A 23,418-nucleotide genomic window follows, 5' to 3' on the forward strand; every position below is an offset into this window, starting at 1 on the left:
TCTTTTTTAATTTGATTGTGTCACTTGTTAATCACAGATCTACAGAAGGTAACTCAAAAAACATCCTTTCTTATTTGTGAATATGAAATCAAGAAATACGTTAAACTAATTCCACACTTGAGTGATTAAAACCGGTTTGTTCCCAGTGTGAAGTTTTTGTGAGATGGACTTTCTGCCACCTTGTCCCCCGGCTGTGTGTTGTGTTTGCTGTCAGGGGCCAATCATTGCCTGAAATGGCCCCTTCATCTATATCCTATCAACTGAAATAAACAATAAATAAAAACTAATGCACCCACACATGCTAATTCCTTAAATAGCTTGTAATAGATTAAGACACAGTAGAATAGAACAGATGCAATGTGGTAATATAACATCATGAAAACTATTGTCAGAGGATTTTGGACATTAAACATTTACCAGAATCACACACAAATATTAATATAGAGCCTCATAACACCTATAATCACAATATCAAGAAATATGTACCGGTAGCTTATTGCAAAATAATATATTTTCAGATTAATTGAGTTACAATTAAAAGTCCATTCAAGCTTTATCATATTTTCTGACCATGTGTCGTATGATACCTGTGACATCACACAAATTAGTTTGTTTAGATGCAAATTAGTGAGCAGTCACTGTGCTCACATGGCGGCTGTGCTCTTTGTTTGTGGTGTAGAAGTGGATCTGACAGTAATCTGATTCTCAGTCGTCTGAGGATAAACGATGTCAGACTGCCCCGTCACAGATGAGGGGCATGTAGGCCACAGAGAGCCACGGACGCCCAACCCCCCGCCCTCCTCCCAAGATTTAACGGTTGCTAGGAAATGAATAACTGAGTTGCCTGGACACAGCCTGGTATCCACATAGACCCCCATTATCCGGTGGTCACGTGGTCCGGGCTTAAAAGGCAGCATTAATGGGTTGTACTGCAGCTGCCTCTGTGGGGGGATGTGAGGCGTCTCAACCACCTAGTTCCCAAAATCTGTCACCCTGATGTCCAATGTCCCACTCCCGCTAAATGCATGAAAACATACACTGTCAGAAGGATGATGGGGTGTGGCCTCTGCAGCACAAGATGTGTAGTCCTGACTCTTCTGTGGCAACAGTAGTCAGGGCAGTTGCAGCTCATATAAAAGCTCACTCTCTCAGGAGACGGTAATGTAACTGGATGTGCATAACAGCTCTGTTGGTGTCTGTCTCAAGCAATTATCTCTCAGCGGGAAAAGACCATAAAATGTTCTTCATGGGTACGAGAAAACTACAGTTAAGCACCGTGGCTGCTAACGGCAAAGGAAACTCTATAACAAGAGTGGCCCCCAGGGGGAGAAACGATACCTCTTTGAATGCAGGGCAGCTTAAAACAACCCAGAGATACACAAAGAGGCCGATGCCTGTGGCCGACTGCAGGTAACTTGCTGTTGGTGTTATACTGCAGTCAGGGTGAAACCAGCTGATGAGCACCGGCTCCTGGAGATGAGACCGGAGTCTGAGGAGAAGCTTAGAAAAACAAACAATTCAGAACAAATTGCTCCCCTTGGCTCCGCCCTTGGATTCGCCAGCTGTGACAGAAAATCAATCTGCAACTGATTTGATCATCTTTCAACAAACGTATGAAACATTTGATGGATTCGATTCCATCTGTTTTTATAACGTCAAGGTTCTAGTGAACCTTTCTTTTTATATCTGATTCCTCTCCCTTAATGACGCTGATGGTAGTTCAGGCTATGCAGGTGCACCTGACCTGTAGCAGTAAAAACACCAGATTCATTACCTCAGCCAGCGTTTGTTTGTTTGTCCTTTAGCAGCTTTACATGGACACAAAACTACTGGAGAAGATTATCAGTAAACTGGGTGGACGGATGTGAAATAGGAAGTTATGTTTCGGTCTCATCACGTGATCGCACACTCGCTGTAAACAGCTGCTAAACATCAGAAGACAACGACGACCCAACGGTGATCAGAATCAACCACTAACAGCAGAACCTCCAGAACCACCACGATACAAGCACCTCAGCAAACTGTAGCTACCATCAATCAAGTGAGGGGAGAGGAGGAGGAAGCTAATGCTAACAGTGAGAACCCAGAGAAGAGGAGGAAGCTAATGCTAACAGTGAGAACCCAGAGAAGAGGAGGAAGCTAATGCTAACAGTGAGAACCCAGAGAAGAGGAGGAAGCTAATGCTAACAGTGAGAACCCAGAGAAGAGGAGGAAGGGGACGCTAGCAGCTGCCCAGTGACGGGAGGAGAGGATGTGTAATTTATTCATGTCTCCATCATGAATGTTCCCAACTCTATCTGGGCTTTTTCTGTTTTCTTTCTTTAATATTGTGACATAGGACATTTTTTGAGGGCATTTTTACCAATAGCCCCATTTGAACGGCAGCCATTTTGACATGAAATAGTGGAAATCATAAGGTATTAATGATCACATTCATGAAGTTGTGCTCTGCTTACAAAGAGCCTTCATTCATGTGAAAAAGGTGTATTTCCCAGAGAGGAATTCATGGATCTAGACGAAAGAAATCTGGCACATTTAGGGAACTGATATTTATGAGTTTGTGAAATTTGGTGCAGCTTGATTTGATTTAAAGGGACCGTTGAGCCAGTTTGCCATGAAACATTTAACGTCTTTAAAAAGTGCACAGTTCCATAAACAGTATTTGCACTGAGAATAAACCAAACAATTTAAATTAATTTCTTTGCATGAAAAGTTTTCATGTGAGTCTCTTATTCCTCAGTTTGTTCTTGATTCTGTTTGAATTAATAATGTGATAATTACATGTTTTCACTTTCTTTATCCTTCCACCTCTCGTCTGTGCAGTTTCCTTTAAAATTATTAATAGATCATAATAAATGTCTTTTATAAATTCTATTACATGTATAATTGCCTGTGTGATGTTATTTTAATCAAATCGATGACATCAAAATATTTGCTGAATGTTTTAAATGATTTATATTTGTCATCATAACTATATAAATACATAAATTAAAAAGCAGTTTCTCATTAGTGGTTAAAACATGTTTTATGTCCTCCAGACTAAAAGCTTCACCTTTCCAACCTTACCATCAAAACGCTGAGGCTCCAGCACATCCTTCAGTGTCTTAGCTCATCATTATAAATAAACCCCAACCTTTTTATTATATCTCATGTCCCATTAAGTGAACTGCACCTGTAATAAAACCTTCAGCACAGGTGACTCTGCTGTGACAGATGGAGAAAGTGCTCAGTCACTTGGTTGGGTATCAGATTCTCTCGTTGCAGGATGCAGTTCTGCCTTTATCCAGCAACAAAGGACCACTCCCTTGTCTCCAGCATTCCCATCCCTCCACTCTCCTCTTGGTGAGCAGCTGCTCAGACCCTCCCTGTGTCACAGCTGCTGAGGACGAGGAGGAGGAGGAGGAGGAGGAGGAGGAAGAGGAGGAGGAGGAGCAGTGGAGAATGTTCTCTCATGAAACCCTGGCTGAGGGCCATGGTCGCTTCCTGCGCCTCTCTTTCATCCCCTGCAGTTCACACTGAGAACAGCACTCACCAAAGGGCGGTTGTAAATCACACATCCTGACCTCCCTGAATACATAATGGTTATTCCCACATTACGGAAGCTGTTCAGACAAAAAACCTGACTTACTGTAGAACATGCATATTGATTATTTCACAAGCCTCTTTTCAAATCACTCACATGCTTTGCAGTGTTTAAGACTTCAGCTTAAAGGGTCATGTTTTTATGTTATAGCTGCAGAAGCCAAACTGCAGAGACCTTCACCACGATGTCACATAAACGGCTATTCAGGCAATTTCAGTTCCTCAATCAGTTCAGAATCCAAGGAGGCACAGCCCATCCCCAGCACACACACACACACACACACACACACACACACACACACACACACACACACACACACACACACACACACACACACACACACACACACACACACAGACAGGCAGCCACGTGATCGGCCCACTGAATGACATCATTGCAGAGAATCTAGGACAAAGAGGGAGGAGAGGAGGAGAGCTGGCATGCCGGGCGGAGACCATGGCAGGCCTCAGCAACATGGCCGCCTGGCTGCTCCAGTGAGATGGGAGCATCTTGTGTAACAGAAGCATTCAGCCATCTTGCATCATTTGTTTTGTGTCGGCTGCACCGAGCACTTGCAGACAAGACACAATTTTTTATTTTTTTTTAAACAGAATTTGCTCATATACCACAGAACATGAAAACTGATCTGTTCTACTGATCTGCAGCTTTACATTTCTAAGGAAATATGTCATCTGTGCTCATTCCTCTGCACGCAAAATAAATTAGCTGTGTTTGACTGAGCTCTTTATTCACTGAGCACGACCTCAGACGTCTGTCCTCAGTGATCAGTGAGAAATATTACATCACAGAATGACATAGATTACAATCAACAAGGATGAAATCTAGATAGAAATATAATCTGCACACAGATTTGAAATATAATCTGCACACAGATTTTTAAATATTCTATATACACAATATACAATATAATATATACACTGTGCAAGAATAGAAAAATTAACATGACATGGGGGGTATTATGTAATTATCAAATAGAATAAAATACTGGAGAAAGAAGAGTGTATCAAGTTGAAAATTAGTTTATAAGTTATACAAGTGGTCTTAGTCATAGGGAAGAACTGTGAGTCTGTCAAAATGTGGCAAGAGGTTCTGTCAGGTAGAGTTAAAACATCTTTATTCAATGAGCATGACCTCAATTTTCTACCTTCAAAATATCAGTATGAAAAATGACATTATATCATGAAACACCATTTGCATACAGATTTGTAATATTTTGAATAAAACCCCACAACATTTCTGTCTGTGCAATACAAAGGCTCATGTGTTATGTGTATTACTGTATATATTATGTTTACACTGTACTTATACTGCATTTATGTATATATTTTCATATTTCTCTGAGTTTATATTGCATGTTCACCTTTACTGATGTCTCTACTTGTCTTTGCAGCTGTAACACAGCAGGTGTCACCATTGTGGGACTAATACACGTTTATTCTGTCTTATCTCATCTCATCTTGAAGCTTGAATAGTGAATTTCATTTCTCTGAGTAGAATTTTTCACAATGATAATAACAAGAATCTATTTTTCCCAGTGAGGACTGAACAGTGGTACTGTCCGCCCCCCCCACCCCCCACCCCCTCGGTGCACAGGAGCAGATCCCGTGTATAAATGTGCAAGCGCCGCCCTCACGTTCAGCATTTGTTGCATCGACCCCGTTGGGTACAACACGCAACGCAAACCCACCGTTTGTAAAAGTCCTCTTTCTCCACCTCTCCTCTTCCTCCTGGAAACATGGTGAGTCTCAGCTTTTATTCTCTGACTCTGTGTGTGAGGCGGAAAAAGAGAAGGAGGCGAAGCTTCTGCAGAGTCTCGCTGCTGGACGTCGGCAGATAATCACCAGACAGCCTCTTTGACTTTAAACCCGCAGTAACGTGATGTGAAGGTGCGTTGCGTGCGTTTATATTCAGGGAAAAAGGTAGAAGGAAATACTGTGGCTGCACACTGGTGCTGCAGTGACGTGGTGTGACTGTCATCGTGCAGAGAGGAGAACAATGCACTGAGCGGCGGCGTCAGGCTCCAGCACCGCTCGGGAGGAACCTGACTTTTATTTTATATCTGGTTCCATTGTTCGTCTGTCGATTTCGAAATTTGTCAAATTGAATGTGTTAATTAAATAAAAATATCAATTAATAAAAGCCCTCCCCTGTTTCCAGGCGAGGGGGGGTGGGGGGGGCAGGCTGGGTGGGGATGGGTGAGACACTGTGCTGCAGTTGTCATTTTTAATTCATAGGACACAGCAGTGGCTTTATTGTTCATCTCATTTCATCTCATTCTCATCCATGATTATTAAAATCACAACAAGATGCATCGCAAAGCTTCTGTTTTCAACACGACGGGAACAATACGAAATAAACAAAGCACATTTTCATTGTTTTCATCCAAGTGGAGCAATCAGGACAAGAAACAGATTTAACCAGTGAACCGAGCTCTAATTGATCAGATCGATGATCGGATCGATGATTTATTCCTGATCGTGCACATCCTCTCTGCACTGGAGCAAGTGGAATATTCCAGGCTGATGACGTGCACGCGCCCGCCTGCGCTCGTGCGTGCATATGAATTTGAATTCGTGCCTATGTTTGCTAAAGAGGAACTCGGGTGGCACGAGAGGGGGGGAGGGGGGGGAAATGACATGAGGACAAAAACGAGTAGAGGAGAGAGGAGGAGAGAGGAGTCAGCCTCTGTCCCCTGTCGACTGTGGTGCAGGGAGGTGCCTCCTCATGCACCTCCTGCTGATCTCACATAGGGGGCGCAACTGAGTATTTCTAGATGCTTCTATGTTGCAGTAATTGTTGTAGATGACATGCAAACACCAACAGTGTTATGTAAATGAATTGAAGTGAACATAGATGAGATATTGACTTGTTTTCTCTTTCCGCAGCGCGAGTGTATCTCCATCCACGTTGGTCAGGCCGGTGTCCAGATTGGCAACGCCTGCTGGGAGCTGTACTGCCTGGAACATGGGATCCAGCCGGACGGACAGATGCCCAGCGACAAGACTCTGGGAGGAGGAGACGACTCCTTCAACACCTTCTTCAGTGAGACCGGAGCAGGAAAGCACGTCCCCAGAGCCGTCTTCGTCGACCTGGAGCCCACTGTCATCGGTAAACTGTCATGAAATGTAGAAACCACGGTTACTCTGATTTATTAAATCAAAGTGTTGAGTCATCTCTGACTGACTCTGTCTCTTCAGATGAAGTTCGCTCTGGAATCTACCGCCAGCTGTTCCACCCTGAGCAGCTGATCACTGGGAAGGAAGATGCTGCCAACAACTACGCCCGCGGACACTACACCATCGGCAAAGAGATCATTGACATTGTGCTGGACAGGATCCGCAAACTGGTGGGTATCTTTGCATCAGTTATACATCTTTCTTAATTTTGACAGAAAACATCAAACTAAATCATAATATTACGTCTCATATTTAATCGGCCTCCCTCTCTGTCTTCAGGCCGACCAGTGCACTGGTCTTCAGGGCTTCCTGGTCTTCCACAGCTTCGGAGGTGGCACCGGCTCTGGCTTCACCTCCCTGCTGATGGAGCGTCTGTCCGTCGACTACGGCAAGAAGTCCAAGCTGGAGTTCTCCATCTACCCAGCCCCCCAGGTGTCCACTGCTGTGGTGGAGCCCTACAACGCCATCCTGACCACCCACACCACCCTGGAGCACTCTGACTGTGCCTTCATGGTAGATAACGAAGCCATCTACGATATCTGCCGCAGGAACCTGGACATCGATCGTCCCTCCTACACCAACCTGAACAGGCTGATCAGTCAGATCGTGTCCTCCATCACTGCTTCCCTCCGTTTCGATGGCGCCCTCAACGTGGATCTGACCGAGTTCCAGACCAACTTGGTGCCGTATCCCCGTATCCACTTCCCTCTGGCCACCTACGCCCCCGTCATCTCTGCAGAGAAGGCCTACCACGAGCAGCTCTCCGTGTCCGAGATCACAAACGCCTGCTTCGAGCCCGCCAATCAGATGGTGAAATGTGACCCTCGCCACGGTAAGTACATGGCCTGCTGCCTCCTGTTCCGTGGAGATGTGGTGCCCAAAGATGTCAACGCCGCCATCGCCACCATCAAGACCAAACGCTCCATCCAGTTTGTGGACTGGTGTCCCACTGGATTCAAGGTCGGCATCAACTACCAGCCGCCCACTGTGGTTCCTGGTGGAGACCTGGCCAAGGTCCAGAGGGCCGTGTGCATGCTGAGCAACACCACCGCCATCGCTGAGGCCTGGGCTCGGCTCGACCACAAGTTTGATCTGATGTACGCCAAGAGGGCCTTCGTTCACTGGTATGTGGGTGAGGGTATGGAGGAGGGAGAGTTCTCCGAGGCCAGGGAGGACATGGCAGCTCTGGAGAAGGATTACGAGGAGGTTGGAGTCGACTCCATCGAGGGAGAGGGAGAGGAGGAAGGAGAAGAATATTAAAAGGGACACGCAGGCATTAGTTCAACAGAAAATAAATTGATTGCAATGTGTTCCTGGAATCATTCCAAACAGAAATGTTTGATCAATTACCAGTTTTGGCTGCTCAGATTCCTGAAAATGTCAAATTTGGCTCTGTTCAAAATAAAGTTCCTGAGACATGTGAAGTTGTTTGGCTTTTGTTCATTCAAACTAAATAAACTGTGTGTTTGAACAAATCATAATGAAATAACAGTCATTTGAAATGTTGAAAATCTGTTTCAATCTTCAGACATTTAACAGATTCTAACCGCTGTGGCTGAGGGGGTAGAGCGGTCGTCGTCCAGCCAGAAGGTCGGCGGCTCGATCCCAGTCTTCCCTCTGTGTGAATGTGTGTGTGTCTTGGTCATCAAGACTAGAAAAGCCCTTTATAAATAAAGACCATTTATGTACGTTAAAACCAACCGGATGCTTTTCTATTTCATTATAAGTCAAAATGTATCTATGCAGGAAACATCTATAATATCTTAATATATGAAAACACAAGTTTAATTTATGAAAGCAACACTGAAGCTCCATCATTTTAGACTTCACTTTGTGGTTCAGTAGCAAAAACACAATTTGTGACAATATCATGAACCTTTTTTTATTTATCTTGAGTCATGGGGGGGGTAGGGGGGGGGGGGGGGGGGGGGGGGGGGGGGGGGGGGGGGGGGGGGGGGGGGGGGGGGGGGGGGGGGAATGTTCAGACACTTTATCAGTGCAGCTGATTTTACACAGAGAGAAATGAAACATGAACAAAAGATGCAACATGATTTGAACAAAAAACTCAGTTTGGTCCAAGTTGAAGCAGACACTTTTATTACCAAAGATCACAGCACGTCTAAAGTACGACTTCAGTTCCTTTATGATTCGAAGCTAAATGTTACACGCTCGTGAACTTTGTCATTTTAGAAAACATGTTTTTAAAAAAAGTATAAAAAAAAGGACATTCCAGTTATCTGTAGCCTGTGAATCAGCTGCTGCTTGGTGTTGCTGTGTGGTTGTGTGAGGCGGGTGACGGTTCACACTGGCCGGTCCTGCAGCAGGGGACAGTTGTCCACGGCTCCTCGTCTGTTCAGGAGGTTCCAGAAGATGGAGGCTCCGGAGCAGCTCTGAGTCGGGCCTCCAGACGTGAGTGAGTCCTCCCTCAGAGGTCGGTAGGACTTGAAGCGCCTGGTAAAGGAGAAGCACAAATACTTTTTAAATACTGGTAAACCTGCAAAAAACTACTGATTTACTCCCTTCCCATTGCCAGTAGAGGAGTTTGCCTCATGACAGGCGCTACAGTTTACGGAGCAGAAGAGTGATATCCACAAGAAACATCAGGTAACTTACTTGTAGGAATATGCCACTATGCCTGCTGCCAGAACCAGCACCAGCACACCCAGCAACATGGCAACTGCACCAGAGGAGGAAACAGCAGGACCTGAAACACAAAGATTCCAGTCAGTGTGCAGGTCAGATCTGTTGTCAACACTCAATCCGTGGGCCGCTGTGAGCTGGTGCTGCTGCTCACCCATCTCAATGTTGAATCTGGCGCTGGTGACGGCTAAGCTGACGTCGTTGGCCATGGACACGTTGATGCAGTAGACACCAGAGTCATTGAAGAAGTGCCGCAGCACCAGCTGACACTCCTTCGAAGGCTCCACCATGTTGCACTCCGAGTGGATTGGCTTCAGGCACTCGGCATCCAGGATCACGCTGCACACCTCTTTAGGAAAGCTGTGGGGGGGCGGTAGACAAGTGAGTCCAACAATAAGTGGACTGTTATTTGAAGACGAACAGAGCGGGAGCGCTCACCTTCCCTGGCAGGTGACGGTGATGTCCAACACCTTTTTCTCCATTTCTGGTGTTTCCATCACAGCATTGCTCATATGTGTTATCTCTACTGCTCCAATGCCCTCTGGACATGAAGAGACACAAGGGTCACAGGGCTGAGGACGGACACTTGTTTCATTTTACTCTATGATGGACACTGGTGAACGGTAACTCACCAAACACCTCGATGCCGGTGCAGAAGGAGCCGTAGCGATAAATCACACAGTCGCCGTCAGAGGGTTTATCACCAGCTTGTCTCTTAGCAACCACCACCACTGTGGCTCGGCCTGTCAGGGTTCGCTTTGCACCTGAAGAGGACAATCAGCAAAAAGCATATTTATTACCTCCACCGAGTTTTCATCTGCGTTTGTTTGTGAGCAGAATTACACAAGAACTACTGGAGGGGAAGGTGGAAGGATGTGATGAGTCAGGGGAGATCACATTAACTTCTTTATACAATTACATGTCAGATATATCATTACCACAGTAATCATATTTAATAAACCCAATATTTAGTTCCTGCTTCTCAGTCCCTTAGTACATTGAAAAGAGATACTGGTGCCAACATGCAAATCAGAAACCAAATGATAATTCCTCGTGATAAGTCAGCCTGCTCTGTTTGTGCCTCATAGTCAAATGTTTCTTTACAGATTTGCATCATATTTGCGTCTCAGAAAACAGGATCAGCTGATGTGAGCTCAGTATTTCTCACTTCTCACGCTGTGATGTGTTGTGATGAAGTGACACAGACTCATGAAGCTCACCTGCTGCGAGGCCACTCCTCCCATCAGAGTCAGCCGGCGCGTGGCGGTTGGTGGGGGAGGGGGTCTTTGTCACTGCAGGTGTTTCCTGTGCCGGCTGAGTGACGGAGGCAGTGGAGGCCTCATCCTCAGTGTTGTCCTCCTCTGTGTCTGAAGGCCCAACGTTGACACTCAGACCAGTGGCCTTGGTGGAAACCAGTAGAGGGAGAGCCGATGCCAGTGCAGGAGCTCTGACTGCTCGTATAGAGGAGGTTGAGTTAGGTCCATGATTATATTATTAATATTATTAAAGATTCTAGCTTGTGACAATTTGTGAAATATATGTTTTTGCCTTCTTGACAATAGTTGGAGAACAAGTTGATGCTCATCTCCGTCTGAAACCTGCTGACGTAGTTTTTTTGTAGTTTTTAATGTGAACTTGTCAAATGTTTTACTTTTGTCACTTTCAAACTTCACGTCGATCCGTCACAAGCTCCTAACACCACTTTTTATATTCAACACAGACAGTTTAATGATTAATGTGCATATGTTTTAAATTGTTTATCCGTCTAAACAAGACCTTGACACCTCTTGAAGATATTTGCACAGTGACGAAGAGGAAAGAAAAGGGATCAGTGCCCATGAAACATATCTGTACCTGTGGAACCCAGTTCAGGGTGCGGACCAGGGGCCATGGTTGGGGTATCAACTGGCGGATCGCAGGCCTTGTCCGGGATGACAGCCTGGATCACCACCTGAGGCTTGAAGGAGCCGGAGCTGATGTAGGTGTGGGTGACGGAGAGCTCTCTGGATATCAGGGCTCCACTCGCATCCCCGAAGTCCCAGTTGAAGGTGATGTCTGCGTCTCTGAGGTACTCGCTGGGGTCGTGGAGGGTGATGGTGAAGGCGATCGCCCTGTTCAGGATGAAGCGCAGGTCCCCGGCCACGGCGTCGTTGACTTGGTCCAGGGAGACGGCGAAAGGGATTTGATCTGAGTGGAACAATGGACGGGCAACAGTTGGAGATTATATCTAAGGTTGTAAGGCTTGTACGGGTGGAGGAGAGAATGGGGATTGTCATGGTTGTTATCAGCAGGTGAAACAAACCAGTGATGGAGAACTGGGTGGAGGCGTATCCCAGAGGAATGAACTTCTCTTTGCTCCGGTAGTGGTAGATAACGATGTCCATGGTGTAGGAGCCCAGTGGGATGTCGTCTGTGGCGATGGTCAGAGAGGAGGAGGGGCCGTCTGCCACCTGCCAGTACTGACCTGTCCAATGAGCATCCAGAGACAGAGATTCACTCTACTTCATCACTACAGATGTCTATGAATTATCTAAATGGATCAATGTGTCAGGTTAGAATACAAAACTTTTCACTTTTGTCTCTAAATATATGTGGTTTGTCTTATAACTAAAATACAAATGTCTTCCTCTCTCTCTCTTTGATAAACGTGACATAATCTGCTCATGTGATGTGAAGCTCATGTGGAATCCGCCCAAGGTCACACAAGGTCACAGCATGTGGAAGAGACATTGACACGGGACGGCAGCTCCACTCACCCCAGGACTTCCAGACAAACACGTAGGCCGGCTTCTTGTCCTTCTTAACTGGCGTCCCATCAGGGAAAACCGCCTCCCAGTCTGTGCTCTGCGTCGGGTACACGGCCTCAGACTCGTGGTGTTTCGTTCCTGCAGCAGCGGTAAACGTGTTGCGTTAGAGACGATGACAAATTATAGATTTAAATGAGAGTTATAGATATTTGTATAATGTTAATACTATAGGTTCTACTGTTCTAATACAGTCTGTCACAAATACTGAGTAGTATTAATTCATTTTATACCATTCTGGTGTTTTTTTGCCATCATATTATTCTTATGTACACATTTTACATTTTGCTGCCATTAAACACATCTCAGTACTTTATTATTATATCATAACATTAATTTTGTGTCTGTAGTTTCATTGTTTTTGTATTATTGTATTTTCTCATTTTCTTTACATATATACACCTACGCACATATTTATGTCCTTGTGCTGCTGCAACCAAATACAAATCATATATCAGTACATCCAAAAGTTGTTATTAACTCTCAACCTCTTGGTGGCGCTAGAGCACAAGTCAACAGATCACCAAAGTCACTCAGATTCATTCTCTGGGAACCTGGAATGTCTTGTAGATGATGAGATGTTTGATTGTGTAGGTGTAAAGTTTGACCTGCTGGTGGCGCTATAGAGGGAAAGTGAGGGGCTCACCAGAGTCACAAGGTTTCGTCCTCTGGGAACCATGAGCACGTGTTAGACCCGATTACATGGCAACATATCCAATATTTATTGAGACATTTCAGTCAAAACCACAGATGTGAACCTTAGAGGAAAAGTCAGGTGATCACCAGAATCAAAAATGTCCATCCTCTGAGGACCAGGAACATCTGTACCAGGTGAACCTGAGCTCAATCCGTGCCTGTATTGTGTGTGCACGTTGTGTTACCGTTGACTGTGCAGTCTTCGGCCCAAACGACGTCTCCATCGGGCTGCACCCGCTGGTTGTGAGGGAACTCCAGGTCGATGCTGAAGGTCACTTTGGCTCCGGTCAGAGTCGGTGAATCGTTGGCGACATTGAAGCTCACTCTTCCACCTGCAGGAGCCGACAGGTAAACAGAGAACTCACTGTGAATCCTCCTGATGTCATTCATCCTCACGTTAACAAAAACTATCTTTGTTTTGTTCACAAATCTTTAAAGTAATGGGGCGTCCTGGTGGTCAGGAGGTGTAACATCATCTCCAAAACCACTGCTACCTCAGAGAAGAGCCAAGAACACTTTAAATAACAAGTATAACAAATAACGTACAAAGTGAAATAAGAACATTTTAATCATTTCAACATAAATACCTTTCCAGGAGTCTCTGTATCGTGGGTCTGCATCTTTCCAGATCGGGTACATCTTCGTGTTCCATGATGGATAACGAGTGAAACGGTTTTTGGGCTCTAAAATATCAAAATGACAAATATTGTGTTGAAAACTGAAAAATCACACAACTCAAAACACAGTATATCAGTAAAAAAAGGTCAGAACTTACCTTTATAACTTATTATTCAGACTAAATATTCTATATATTTATTATAATACACGAATTCTGTTGGTTTAACAGTTTCAACAAACTCCATAACTGGAACATGTGAATACGTTATACAATTATATGTTCGTGTCATATTAACTTCTTACGTCAGTAATCTGATGAAAGGTAAAAGTGAGTGTCAGTGTCCAAATGAGGGATTTTTATTACCAATAATAATCTTAAATCCCCACAATCCTCCTCATGTGATGCTCAGCTGAGTGTGTGTGTGTGTGTGTGTGTGTGTGTGTGTGTGTGTGTGTGCGTGTGTGTGTGTGTGTGTGTGTGTGTGTGTGTGTGCGTGTGTGTGTGTGTGTGTGTGTGTGTGTGTGTGTGTGTGTGTGTGTGTGTGTGTGTGTGTGTGCGTGTGCGTCTTTTATCACAGATTAACGTTGTCAAAGGCCTGAATTTGGATTAAACATCGTTACAGTTGCAGATCACATGTGTTGGCAGATCACAAAGCTATTTGCTAAAGCAGATTTTGAACGTGATTATCGATTATGGATTCTGAAATATTACAGAGATGAAATGAACACGTTTCCTGAAATGTAAGTTTGGTTTTTATCAGACATTCCCCAGAATATTAAAATGCAACCGGTGGATTTATTGCATTATCGCATTGAACATGTGAGTTTAGTTTTTCAGCCGGATTTAAAGAAAGATAATCAGCTTTAAGTTCAAAATAAAAGGATTAAGACAAAAAGCTGCACGTTGATTTACAAAGGTCAAATTCTGTGGTTTACAGTCGTGCATGTTGAGTAGAAAGGTCATGGGAAACAAAACTGGTCCTAAACTGGACACAGACATTATAAACCTGAACACATCTCGTTCTCTTTGTATTGATCTGTACATTTGTTTCTTTGCGTCAGGTTCAATTAATGTAATATTAAATCCAACAATATAGTATATTATAATAAAACGTTCCCAGGAACTTTATGAGTCCTTTTAATTTGTATACTTTATCTGCCTCTCCGTAATAATAAGAAACTATCTTTATATTGCAGAATTGCTACTTAAACTTAAGTAAAAGATGTGAATATTTCCTGCACCGCTGCTCAAAGGTTGGATTTATTAATCTCCTTCCATTTTAAAGTTCGTTAGACTCCCAGTTACAAAGTTAAAATCTAATATGAGTTCTGTAAATCATCTCTCGTGTTTCCTCCTCCGGATGAAACGCCTGCTCGCCGCCTTTTTGTAGAAAGAAAAGTGTTGAAGGTGAAACACTTTTTTTGGATTTTGTCTAAAAGTTCAAAGATTTCAAAACACGTTCTCTTTAAACATTAACGACAGCGTCTGGATTATTCTCATCACCTGACTTTCTGTTGAATCTCTACTTACTGGCCACAGTGTGTGAAGCTGCTGCCAGCAGCAGCAACAGTCCGCTGAGCGTCCACATCGTCAGGTGCCTGTGAAACGTCCTGTTAGTGAGCTGAGGGCAGCAGGAGACGTGTCTTTATAAACTCTCCGGGGTTTGACCTCACATGGTGCATTAGCAGGGGAGACGCCCTGCAGCCCCTCGCCCCTCCTTCACTCAGATTTAGGGCAACCTGCACAGATGCTGTATTTACAGTAAAAGCATGTCTTGGAGATTACAGCTGCTCATATATTAGAGAAAGCTCCAACTTAATCACACTCTAACACATTCCTCATGGACTTTTGCATGAAGCAGATCACAAGTCCTGCAGGAGTGTGCATGACCTGATCTAAATAACTACATTTAAATCGACATCCTGCACGTGTCAAGGTGTAATCTCATGTATTAAGTATAAGTTCAGTACGGATTTACTACAATGACCAGTATCTCCAACATTCTACATGTTCTGTATGAGCATGTGAATTTAGTTTTTCAGTCCCACATGAAAACAGAAATCACCTTTAAATTCAAATTAAAAAGATTCAGACAAAAAGATGCACCTTGATTTACAAATATCAAATTATGTCGTTTACATTCATGCATCATTCATCACGGTAAATAAATAATAAATAATAATAATAATTTAAATGAACATTCTCCCTCATATGACTGAAACATTAGTAAATAGTTTATCATTGGATCATTAATAATTAGACATTAAGCAAAAAGTGTATATATACAATATTTTTTTAAAGATTTTAAAAATGTTACACTAGTATGCCGAATTTACCCACAACAGGTACTTTTACTTTATATTTAACTTCATTTTACTTTTTTTGCATGTATGAGTATTGTTAAATTGTGCTATTGATAATTTCTTGCAGTTTTTATCTGCATTTGAGTCCATAAAGAACATTTTTGTTATTTTTTCTGGTGCTAATTTTGCCATATTACAATAAACAACAGATACAAATGTCTTAATTTAGGGGAAATAAATGACTTAAAGCTGCTGCAACACAAAAGTATCATATCTGAATCATCCATTCACCAGGCGTCTGCTTTCAGCTCCAACATGAGAGGTCACCTGAATCTCCGCTCAAGTCACATGACCCGTTTTGGGGCTGCGTCTCTAATTGTCCCCAATTATTTGTGGCTTTACTCTGAAGTTCACGTTGCTCCTGCTCATTCTCTGGTGTCAAATCCAGACAGAATTAAATTATCTGCAAATACAGCGAGCTTAAGTGAGAAAGTATTTGAAATATCGACATGTAACAGGCCGTTGTTGGTTTCTGTGTCACTTCAACAATAGGTCACACAGAGACTCTGTGCTCGGGGGGGGGGGAAACTGGAGGAATGCAACGTTAATGAGGATTATTGAAGCACTTGTGACTCCCTAAATTCATCCGGCTTTGTCCCTCCACCCACAGAGTCACTTTGTGGAAAGTTTAAATTTTTTTGTCTCCATATCATATGCCAAACTGTGACACTGTTTAAACCTCTTTTTAAAACAATGTCAGCATTCACAGGGTAAAATCCTGCTCAGGCCTGTTTCATCAGCGTTGGACCGTGAACCTGCTCACTCGCCTCAGGCCTCATCTCCAACATGTACTGTACGACCTCACATGGTGCGTTAACATGTGGAACGAGGCTGATCAGCAGTGGAGCAAATTAAACCACCAAGGTTCACACAATCATAAATACCAGTCCTCTATCAGTCCTTATTTTCATCAGGATCAGAATCTAAAATACTTTATCTGATCTTTCCGTCTATTTTAATCATTTTATCCTGTTTTATTAACTGTTTTCGCATCTGTAACATTTTATTTATTTATTTCTATCAGTGATCTATTGCTGCGTGATCTTCAAATTGTTTCCAACTGTTTCCTGAACAGTGCTTTACAAATAAACTTTATTATGATTATTACTAGTATTAGTATTAGTAGTATTAGTATAAGTATTAGTATTAGTATTAGTATTAGTAGTTTTGTCAATACAGTCGCTTAAGCCAAGAATAGAAATAAAAACAGACCAAGAAAATCCCAATGAGTAGAAATAGGCTCTGGAACTTTCTCAGTCAGTTCGTTTAAATCAAAGATTAAAATGTACTTTCATCGTAACGGGGGAGATGGGGATTGAACTGCCGACCATATGTGTAGTTGACGACCCAATCGACCCCTGAGCCACAGTCACCCGCTGCAAAGATATTAGTATTATTATTAAGTAGCAAATATAGGTCAGGGTATAGAATAAAACATTTGTAAAAAAATAAATAAGTGCATTATGATACATCAAAGAGTTCCCAACAAAGAAACAAGATGACCTCTGTGACCTCTATACACCTCATGACCTCGTGTCCCACAGCCGACCTGCTAATGAGGCTCTGGATCATCCAGGTCTTTTCCATGTTAGAGGCTCTGGATCATTCAGGCTGAACAGAAGATGGAAACACCTCCGAGGCTCCGAAGCCTCAGGGAGGCCTTGTCTTGTTCCTCTTCATTTTCTATTGGAGAGGAAGTTACTCCCAGAAACAGGAATAACACGATTTCAAGACCTTTATTTGTACATTTGAAGGCAAGTTTGCTTTTGTTAAATTTCCATAATATGCAATACATAGATATAGATAGATAGATAGAGAGAGATAGAGAGAGAGAGAGAGAGAGAGAGAGAGAGATAGATAGATAGATAGATAGATAGATAGATAGACAAATAGACACAATTCTATCATCTTTATTCTATTATTTTTCAACTTTATTTTAATCTTATACAAATTCCTTCCTTCCTTAACGTCACGTTCTTTTCCTTTTGTCTCTACGTCCCTGCACAGCACGTTGAATCTACCTCTGCGTATGAGATGTGCTTTATAAATCAAACTAAACCGTCCCAGTGATCACTTTCTGCCGACATGTTGTCCCGGAGATGTTTTAAATAACTTTTGAGGTCACAACAGAAAATGTCTCCTCGGTGTGGGGCGCCTGCAGTTCGCCCTCTGACCTGCGGGCGGCGCTGTGGGCAGCTGCCGGCGCTCACAAGGCGCTCAGAAGGCGCGCGGCTGCTCTTTGATTGGAGGAAGTGACACCACAACAAAGAAAGATGGCCGAAGTGACCGAGCTGCAGAAGCTGAAGGTTCGTACCGACTCGAATTTACGTTAAATCCCGTCCAGCGGGCGCGTGTGTTCGCGGGGAACGCGTCGCGGACGTTGTTCGCTGCCTGGCGCGAGGGCGAAGTTACGGCTGAACGTGACGTGCGGCGCGTGAAACGCGTTGGAGCGCAGCAACCGGCGGATGTTCACGCTGTTCATTCAGCTGCGGAGCTAACAGCTAACTGGGTTAAAACCACTTAGCGCCCAGGAAGCGGCTGTTAACGCGGATAAACACATCCTGTGGGGGGGGTTCAGTTAAACTTTATTTGTATTTCCTGTTGTTACAAGGCTTTCCCGCCACTTCTCTCGATTTCAATGAACGCCGCCCGGTGGATATTTGACCTCATTTGACCAAACTTTGTTGATCACACACACACACGTGCTGCAGCAGCTCGCGAGGAACCGACTCCACCTGTAGATCAGCAACAAAGGGCCGCCGCCTAATGAGAGGAGGAGGAGGAGGAGGAGGGAGATAAAGAGGAAGAGGAAGTGGGGTTTTCATGACGCATTTTGCCTAAATAGACGTGAAAAGTGTTATTGCGCTTCAAACTGGGGTTTTGAACTCACAACCTTCGACTCCTAAAGACCAGTCGTGTTGATGAGCAACCTGGTGACATCACCTCACTCCGGATGTAACTTCACACTCTGCCCAATCACAGTCTGCAGGGCTGCTGACCTCACTACTGTACAAATCTATTTATTATTATATTATGATCTGTACTTCATCCAAACAGTTTAGAGTTGCCTGTGATTTGTGGTTAGAAAAGAGAAACTGATGCTGTTTCCATTGACGGCAGTCGGTGACATGATGATAAACTTCAAAACATTTTCATTTACCAACATGTGAGAATCTATTTAGCAAGAACTTCTAGTATTTGTTTACAGTCAAATATTTTTGATATGCTGTGGGCTAAATAAAAGATAAAATCAAAGAGCTGGCTGGATCGTTTGTGGAGGACAGTCTGCGGATGTAGTTTAATCTGCAGGCTCCACTACGAACAGTTTTATATCAGACCTCCTTACACTGGAGAAACAAGCTTTAAACAGAAAGTGACAGGAAGGAGAACCTGGTAATCGTTGCTTGTTTGATTAAAAGTGGATCTCCCTGGTTCTCCTGCTGTTGTAGCTGGCTGAACTGAGGCTGGAGTGTGAGGCCCGAGGTCTGGACACCAAGGGGAACAAAGGGGAGCTCATCGCTCGACTTCAAGCCTTCCTGGAGGAACATGGTGAGGACGTTTCTGCTGCACATTGTTACTCATACGTGGTAAAAAACATATTTTTTTTGCCGTCCTTCATGTGATAACACCACTGATCTCATCATCTGCTCCATCTTTCTTTTCGACGGTGGCAAATTCCTTCATCTCATATTTCAAACAACAGAGGAAGACGTAGACGTAGATGAAGTGCTGGCAGAGGACACAGAGGTAACGGGATTGTTTGTTTTAAGTTGTGCTCTCTCTCTCTCTCTCCTCACAGACTCACTTCTCACTTTTTGAGCCTTGTGGTTAAAGTTTCTGTTTTATTTTTAGGAGTTCACTAAACCTGAGCCTGCCAACGATGTCAGCGTCGACAAGGATGCCGAAACTGTTGAATGCGAGACGTGAGTTTTATTTTACTTCTTGACAAACTTGCCAATTAGCCTCGTTTATAGCCAATTATTTTGACGTGTATATCTGGCTTCATGTTTAAGGAGGTGTTGATCATTAAGTTTTTTTTTTTAAATTGCCAAATTCAGTCTTTGCTTATTTCACTTCTTTACATGTTTTCTTTCAGACCTGCTGAAAAGAAGGTGGTGAAAATAGCTCCTCCATCAACCTCCGGCGAAGTATGTATGACACTTGTGTGATTGGATGTCTTAGATTGTATATTTTAATATAAAGATTGTCACATGTCGAAGTTAGAGCAACACTCTGCAACTTTAAAACAGCAGCTTCAAAAATGATTTTGATGGTTAACTGACTTGGAACAAGGAGAACTCTTTCCTGAAATTTTTCCGGAGGGTTGTATGCGATTTAGTTGCTCCGGATATTTTCCAGAACCTTTTCTGCCACTCCTCTACTAAAAAGTTCAGGAAATGTGGATGTGTTGATGACGTTTCTAACTCGGGATGGATGTAAAACTGTAAGAATACAAATATCTTAGGATGAAGAAGAGGAGCCATACACGTGTTAGATGTAGATGAAGACGTCACCGAGATTCGAGAGCCTTCGGTGATAAGGGCCAAGGTCGATGTGCTGGAAACAAAAACACAATTTCTGCAGTGAACTTTATACGCCATGTTCTGCCTCCTGCTGCTCAGCCCAGACTTCACCCCTCACCTGAATGTTCCAGTTGTTGTGAATGAGTCTGACCAGGACAGTTTCCTGCTGCTTCTTCATACGTGAAAGACAAACCTTGCACCCAATCTGGAGTTCGAGTTAAAAACTGTTGCTCAGCAAAAGTTACACAGTGTTGCTTCAAATATATCTTAAACTAAAATCCAGTGTGAAACCAACGATGTAATATAGATTCAAATATTCAAGATCTGTCTAACATGTTTTAAAATGTTACCTTTTGTTGAGCAGAGGCTACAGAAGAGAGCTGAACGTTTCAAAATGCCTGCGACAGCTGAAAGCAAGAAGGCCATACGTGCTGCGAGGTAAGACTTCCACAACGTTCATGTTTCCTGCTCATCACATGTGAGACTTGTGATAACATGTACCCTGTACCTGTAATAGTCTTATTTTACACTAAGTTACAAGATTCTGTTGATGAATCAGTTTGTCCAGTGTCGTCATAACTGATAGAAACCATAACCAAAGCTCTGAATTCAAATCTCAGGTTATTATAGGCTTGATTTATACCCTAAATATGATGGTGGAATTTGTTCTGCTCCTTCTCTTCAGGTTTGGTTCGTCCACAGAGGAGTCCAGTCCCGCTCCAGGTCAGTAAACTCACTCACTGCTGCAATGTTTCACTTTTAAATATTTTATCTGCTGTTTCTCACTCCCACAAATCCATTCGTCTTTCTCCCAAACAGGTGCCGTCGCCAACAGTAAAGCTCCTGTAAGTGTTGTAATAAAAGCATTTAGACATTTATTTATTCCTTCATTAAATGACACAACGTTAAGTGGATTATTCTTGTGTCGCACAAAGGTGAGCGCTGACCAACTGAAGAAGAGAGCGGAACGATTTGGCGGGAACGTTTCCTCCATCTCACAAAAGGTGAACATGAACTTGATCTCACAGAGATTTGTGGTGCAACTACACTTTTAGATTCATCATTTCTCTACTTACATGTATTTCTTCCTCCTTATTTACTAAAATAATCTGGTAATTATCTGTAAGTTACAAGGATAAATTCATTTGCATTTTGGCAGTAATTAAAAGTTTCTCCTTAAAAACGTCCATAGTTCCATACATGGAAATTAAGGGACTTGTAATATAAAACATCACGTTTTCTGCCCTCGAGTCTAAAGTTGACATCGGACTGACACCAACTTGTTTTTCTAGTTGGAAGAAGATGAAAAGCTGAAGAAGAGGAAGGAGAGGTTTGGGATCTCGGCGACTGCAGCTACAGTCGGCGGAGAAGAAGCTGAGGTAACTTCATCTTTCATTTAACTCACTGACATTTTTATTACGAAAAAGAAACTTATCATAATTAATGTAAATGTTTCTTCTCTTTGTTTTTCTACAGGCTAAGAAAATGAAGCGCAGTGAACGATTTGGGAAAGTGTAAATAATGTGTTAGAGTTGGCTTTTTTTGTAAAGCATTTTCATGGCTGTACAACAGAGACTCCCGACGACGACACACGTCACTAATAGGAATCCTGTAAATCAAAAGTATAGTTAAATACAAAGGCTATTGGGTGAGTTAGATCATTTAAATGGTTTGGGAAACAAACAGAAAATGTTAACGAGCATCAAGTCAGTGGGATATTATGAATTGTTTTCTGTTTTTCACATTCATTACTCAATGGAGCAACATATCTTGTCCTGGTGGTCAGTTATGTTCAATTTTCCTGTTTTTCATGTTGGAGTTGTGGGTGTGAGTTCCTGTGTGACGTAGAAGTTGTTTTAAGTTTTTTTCAAGCCATCTTAACAACTATGACTAAAAAAAAAAAGTATATTCTCCAAATCTCAGGTAATCAGTTACTTTATGATCCAAAACTAAAATTATCGCGGTTTCACGACACAAGCAGAAGATCTGAGGCGAAAAGGAAACGGTGGACGCGTGTTGTGAAGCAGCTGCAGGAAGTGACGGTGACGGGTTCAGCTGCCAACGGCAAAAAGATTCAATCCGGACGTTTGTTAGACTCGAGTCAGTCCAGTTAAGACCAGCAGATCAGAAACTAGGGATGAGTTTACTAGTTCAACAAGAGAAGGAATAAAAACTAGCATCGCTCGCTTTGTGCACATGCTTCTACCAACATGGTCTCGAACTACATGAGAATTTTTTTTTAAAAATCAGCCCCAGAAACCGGATTTATTGAAATATATAACGCCTGTGAAACCCCCAAAAAAGTAAAGCTGAATAATTAAAAGTTACGATATTTGCAAATGTGTGTTTTTATCAGAGTTTAATTCAATTTAAATGATACAACTCGCTTGTTTGTATTCAACTGTACTTTTGATTTTGTCCAGGAACTGGTTGTTTTCTTTGTTTTCTTTCTGGGGTTCCATTCATACACTGCTTCAGTTATCTGTCCATTTTCTAACATTTTGTGATTTAAAATAAATTGTTTTCGATTTTTTTGATATCTGCTTCGTTTGTATCTCATTTTTACTCTGAATGTTTGTATTGTTGAGATTCTTAGTTTATTTATAACTGTGAACAAATATTGTTTATGTGAAATCTCAGGGTTTATTTTCTCAGATATTGATTCTTTTGATTGTTTCCACATCTGATAAACAATCTTTTAAGATTCTATTATTTAAACCTTGATCAATCACACACCTGCAATTATGTCATTCTCCAGTCACTGATTTAAACATGGTCTAACTTTAAATACAGTTTACATGATGCACTTTGACCTTTGACCACTAAAATCTAATCAGTCCAACTGATTAGAATTTTGAAGAATGTCCCTCAAGGCGTTGAGATGCAGCTTTGATGGACGGATGAGAGACACAGACAGACAGACAGATTACTGTCCACACATTTAGAACATTGTCTTTAGCTTCTTCCAAAAACAGCAGAAGTACAAACACGAC

General features: G+C 42.7%; 3 protein-coding genes across 5 annotated transcripts; 2 read left to right on the top strand and 1 right to left on the bottom strand.

The window, feature by feature from the left end:
• Nucleotides 1-5,197: 5,197 nt before the first annotated feature.
• On the top strand, nucleotides 5,198-8,204 carry LOC117764658 (tubulin alpha chain-like). Of its 2 annotated transcripts, none has more exons than XM_034590611.1 (4): nucleotides 5,198-5,342; nucleotides 6,490-6,712; nucleotides 6,802-6,950; nucleotides 7,060-8,204. In XM_034590611.1, the coding sequence occupies exons 1-4, from the start codon at nucleotides 5,340-5,342 to the stop codon at nucleotides 8,038-8,040; spliced, it is 1,356 nt and encodes a 451-aa protein (XP_034446502.1). In that variant the 5' UTR covers nucleotides 5,198-5,339; the 3' UTR covers nucleotides 8,041-8,204. The 2 variants fall into 2 exon arrangements, with proteins under 2 accessions (XP_034446502.1, XP_034446503.1); XM_034590612.1 differs by having other exon boundaries at nucleotides 5,237-5,490.
• A 639-nt stretch (nucleotides 8,205-8,843) lies between these two features.
• pmelb (premelanosome protein b) lies at nucleotides 8,844-17,437 on the bottom strand. The gene is made up of 13 exons (XM_034590390.1): nucleotides 17,425-17,437; nucleotides 15,070-15,137; nucleotides 13,508-13,603; nucleotides 13,106-13,252; nucleotides 12,177-12,305; nucleotides 11,723-11,884; nucleotides 11,275-11,607; nucleotides 10,641-10,871; nucleotides 10,053-10,184; nucleotides 9,859-9,961; nucleotides 9,575-9,780; nucleotides 9,394-9,484; nucleotides 8,844-9,231 (listed from the first exon to the last, which is right to left on the bottom strand). Exons 1-13 carry the CDS (start codon nucleotides 17,427-17,429, stop codon nucleotides 9,081-9,083), a joined length of 1,854 nt encoding a protein of 617 aa, XP_034446281.1. The 5' UTR covers nucleotides 17,430-17,437; the 3' UTR covers nucleotides 8,844-9,080.
• Nucleotides 17,438-18,083: 646 nt separating this feature from the next.
• On the top strand, nucleotides 18,084-22,959 carry sarnp (SAP domain containing ribonucleoprotein). 2 transcript variants are annotated; one of them, XM_034590562.1, is made up of 11 exons: nucleotides 18,084-18,208; nucleotides 19,352-19,451; nucleotides 19,606-19,649; nucleotides 19,755-19,825; nucleotides 19,999-20,050; nucleotides 20,790-20,863; nucleotides 21,111-21,148; nucleotides 21,245-21,270; nucleotides 21,361-21,429; nucleotides 21,718-21,804; nucleotides 21,902-22,959. In XM_034590562.1, exons 1-11 carry the CDS (start codon nucleotides 18,176-18,178, stop codon nucleotides 21,941-21,943), a joined length of 636 nt encoding a protein of 211 aa, XP_034446453.1. In that variant the 5' UTR covers nucleotides 18,084-18,175; the 3' UTR covers nucleotides 21,944-22,959. The 2 variants fall into 2 exon arrangements, with proteins under 2 accessions (XP_034446453.1, XP_034446452.1); XM_034590561.1 differs by having other exon boundaries at nucleotides 18,198-18,910.
• Nucleotides 22,960-23,418: the final 459 nt, after the last annotated feature.

The sequence above is a fragment of the Hippoglossus hippoglossus genome, chromosome 7 (assembly GCF_009819705.1).
Source record: "Hippoglossus hippoglossus isolate fHipHip1 chromosome 7, fHipHip1.pri, whole genome shotgun sequence".
Classification (NCBI taxonomy): domain Eukaryota; kingdom Metazoa; phylum Chordata; class Actinopteri; order Pleuronectiformes; family Pleuronectidae; genus Hippoglossus; species Hippoglossus hippoglossus.

Bases quoted from the DNA above. Each gene is read 5' to 3' on its own strand.
- sarnp (XM_034590561.1), top strand. From the start codon at position 18,824: ATGAGCAACCTGGTGACATCACCTCACTCCGGATGTAACTTCACACTC. The intron at 21,430-21,717 runs GTGAACATGAAC...TTGTTTTTCTAG, and splicing joins TTTCCTCCATCTCACAAAAG to TTGGAAGAAGATGAAAAGCT. The intron at 21,805-21,901 runs GTAACTTCATCT...GTTTTTCTACAG, and splicing joins TCGGCGGAGAAGAAGCTGAG to GCTAAGAAAATGAAGCGCAG.
- pmelb (XM_034590390.1), bottom strand. The intron at 13,604-15,069 runs GTAAGTAGAGAT...TTGATATTTTAG, and splicing joins AGCTTCACACACTGTGGCCA to AGCCCAAAAACCGTTTCACT. The intron at 12,306-13,105 runs GTAACACAACGT...CCGCTGCTGCAG, and splicing joins CGAAGACTGCACAGTCAACG to GAACGAAACACCACGAGTCT.
- LOC117764658 (XM_034590611.1), top strand. The intron at 6,713-6,801 runs GTAAACTGTCAT...CTGTCTCTTCAG, and splicing joins CCTGGAGCCCACTGTCATCG to ATGAAGTTCGCTCTGGAATC. The intron at 6,951-7,059 runs GTGGGTATCTTT...CTCTGTCTTCAG, and splicing joins TGGACAGGATCCGCAAACTG to GCCGACCAGTGCACTGGTCT.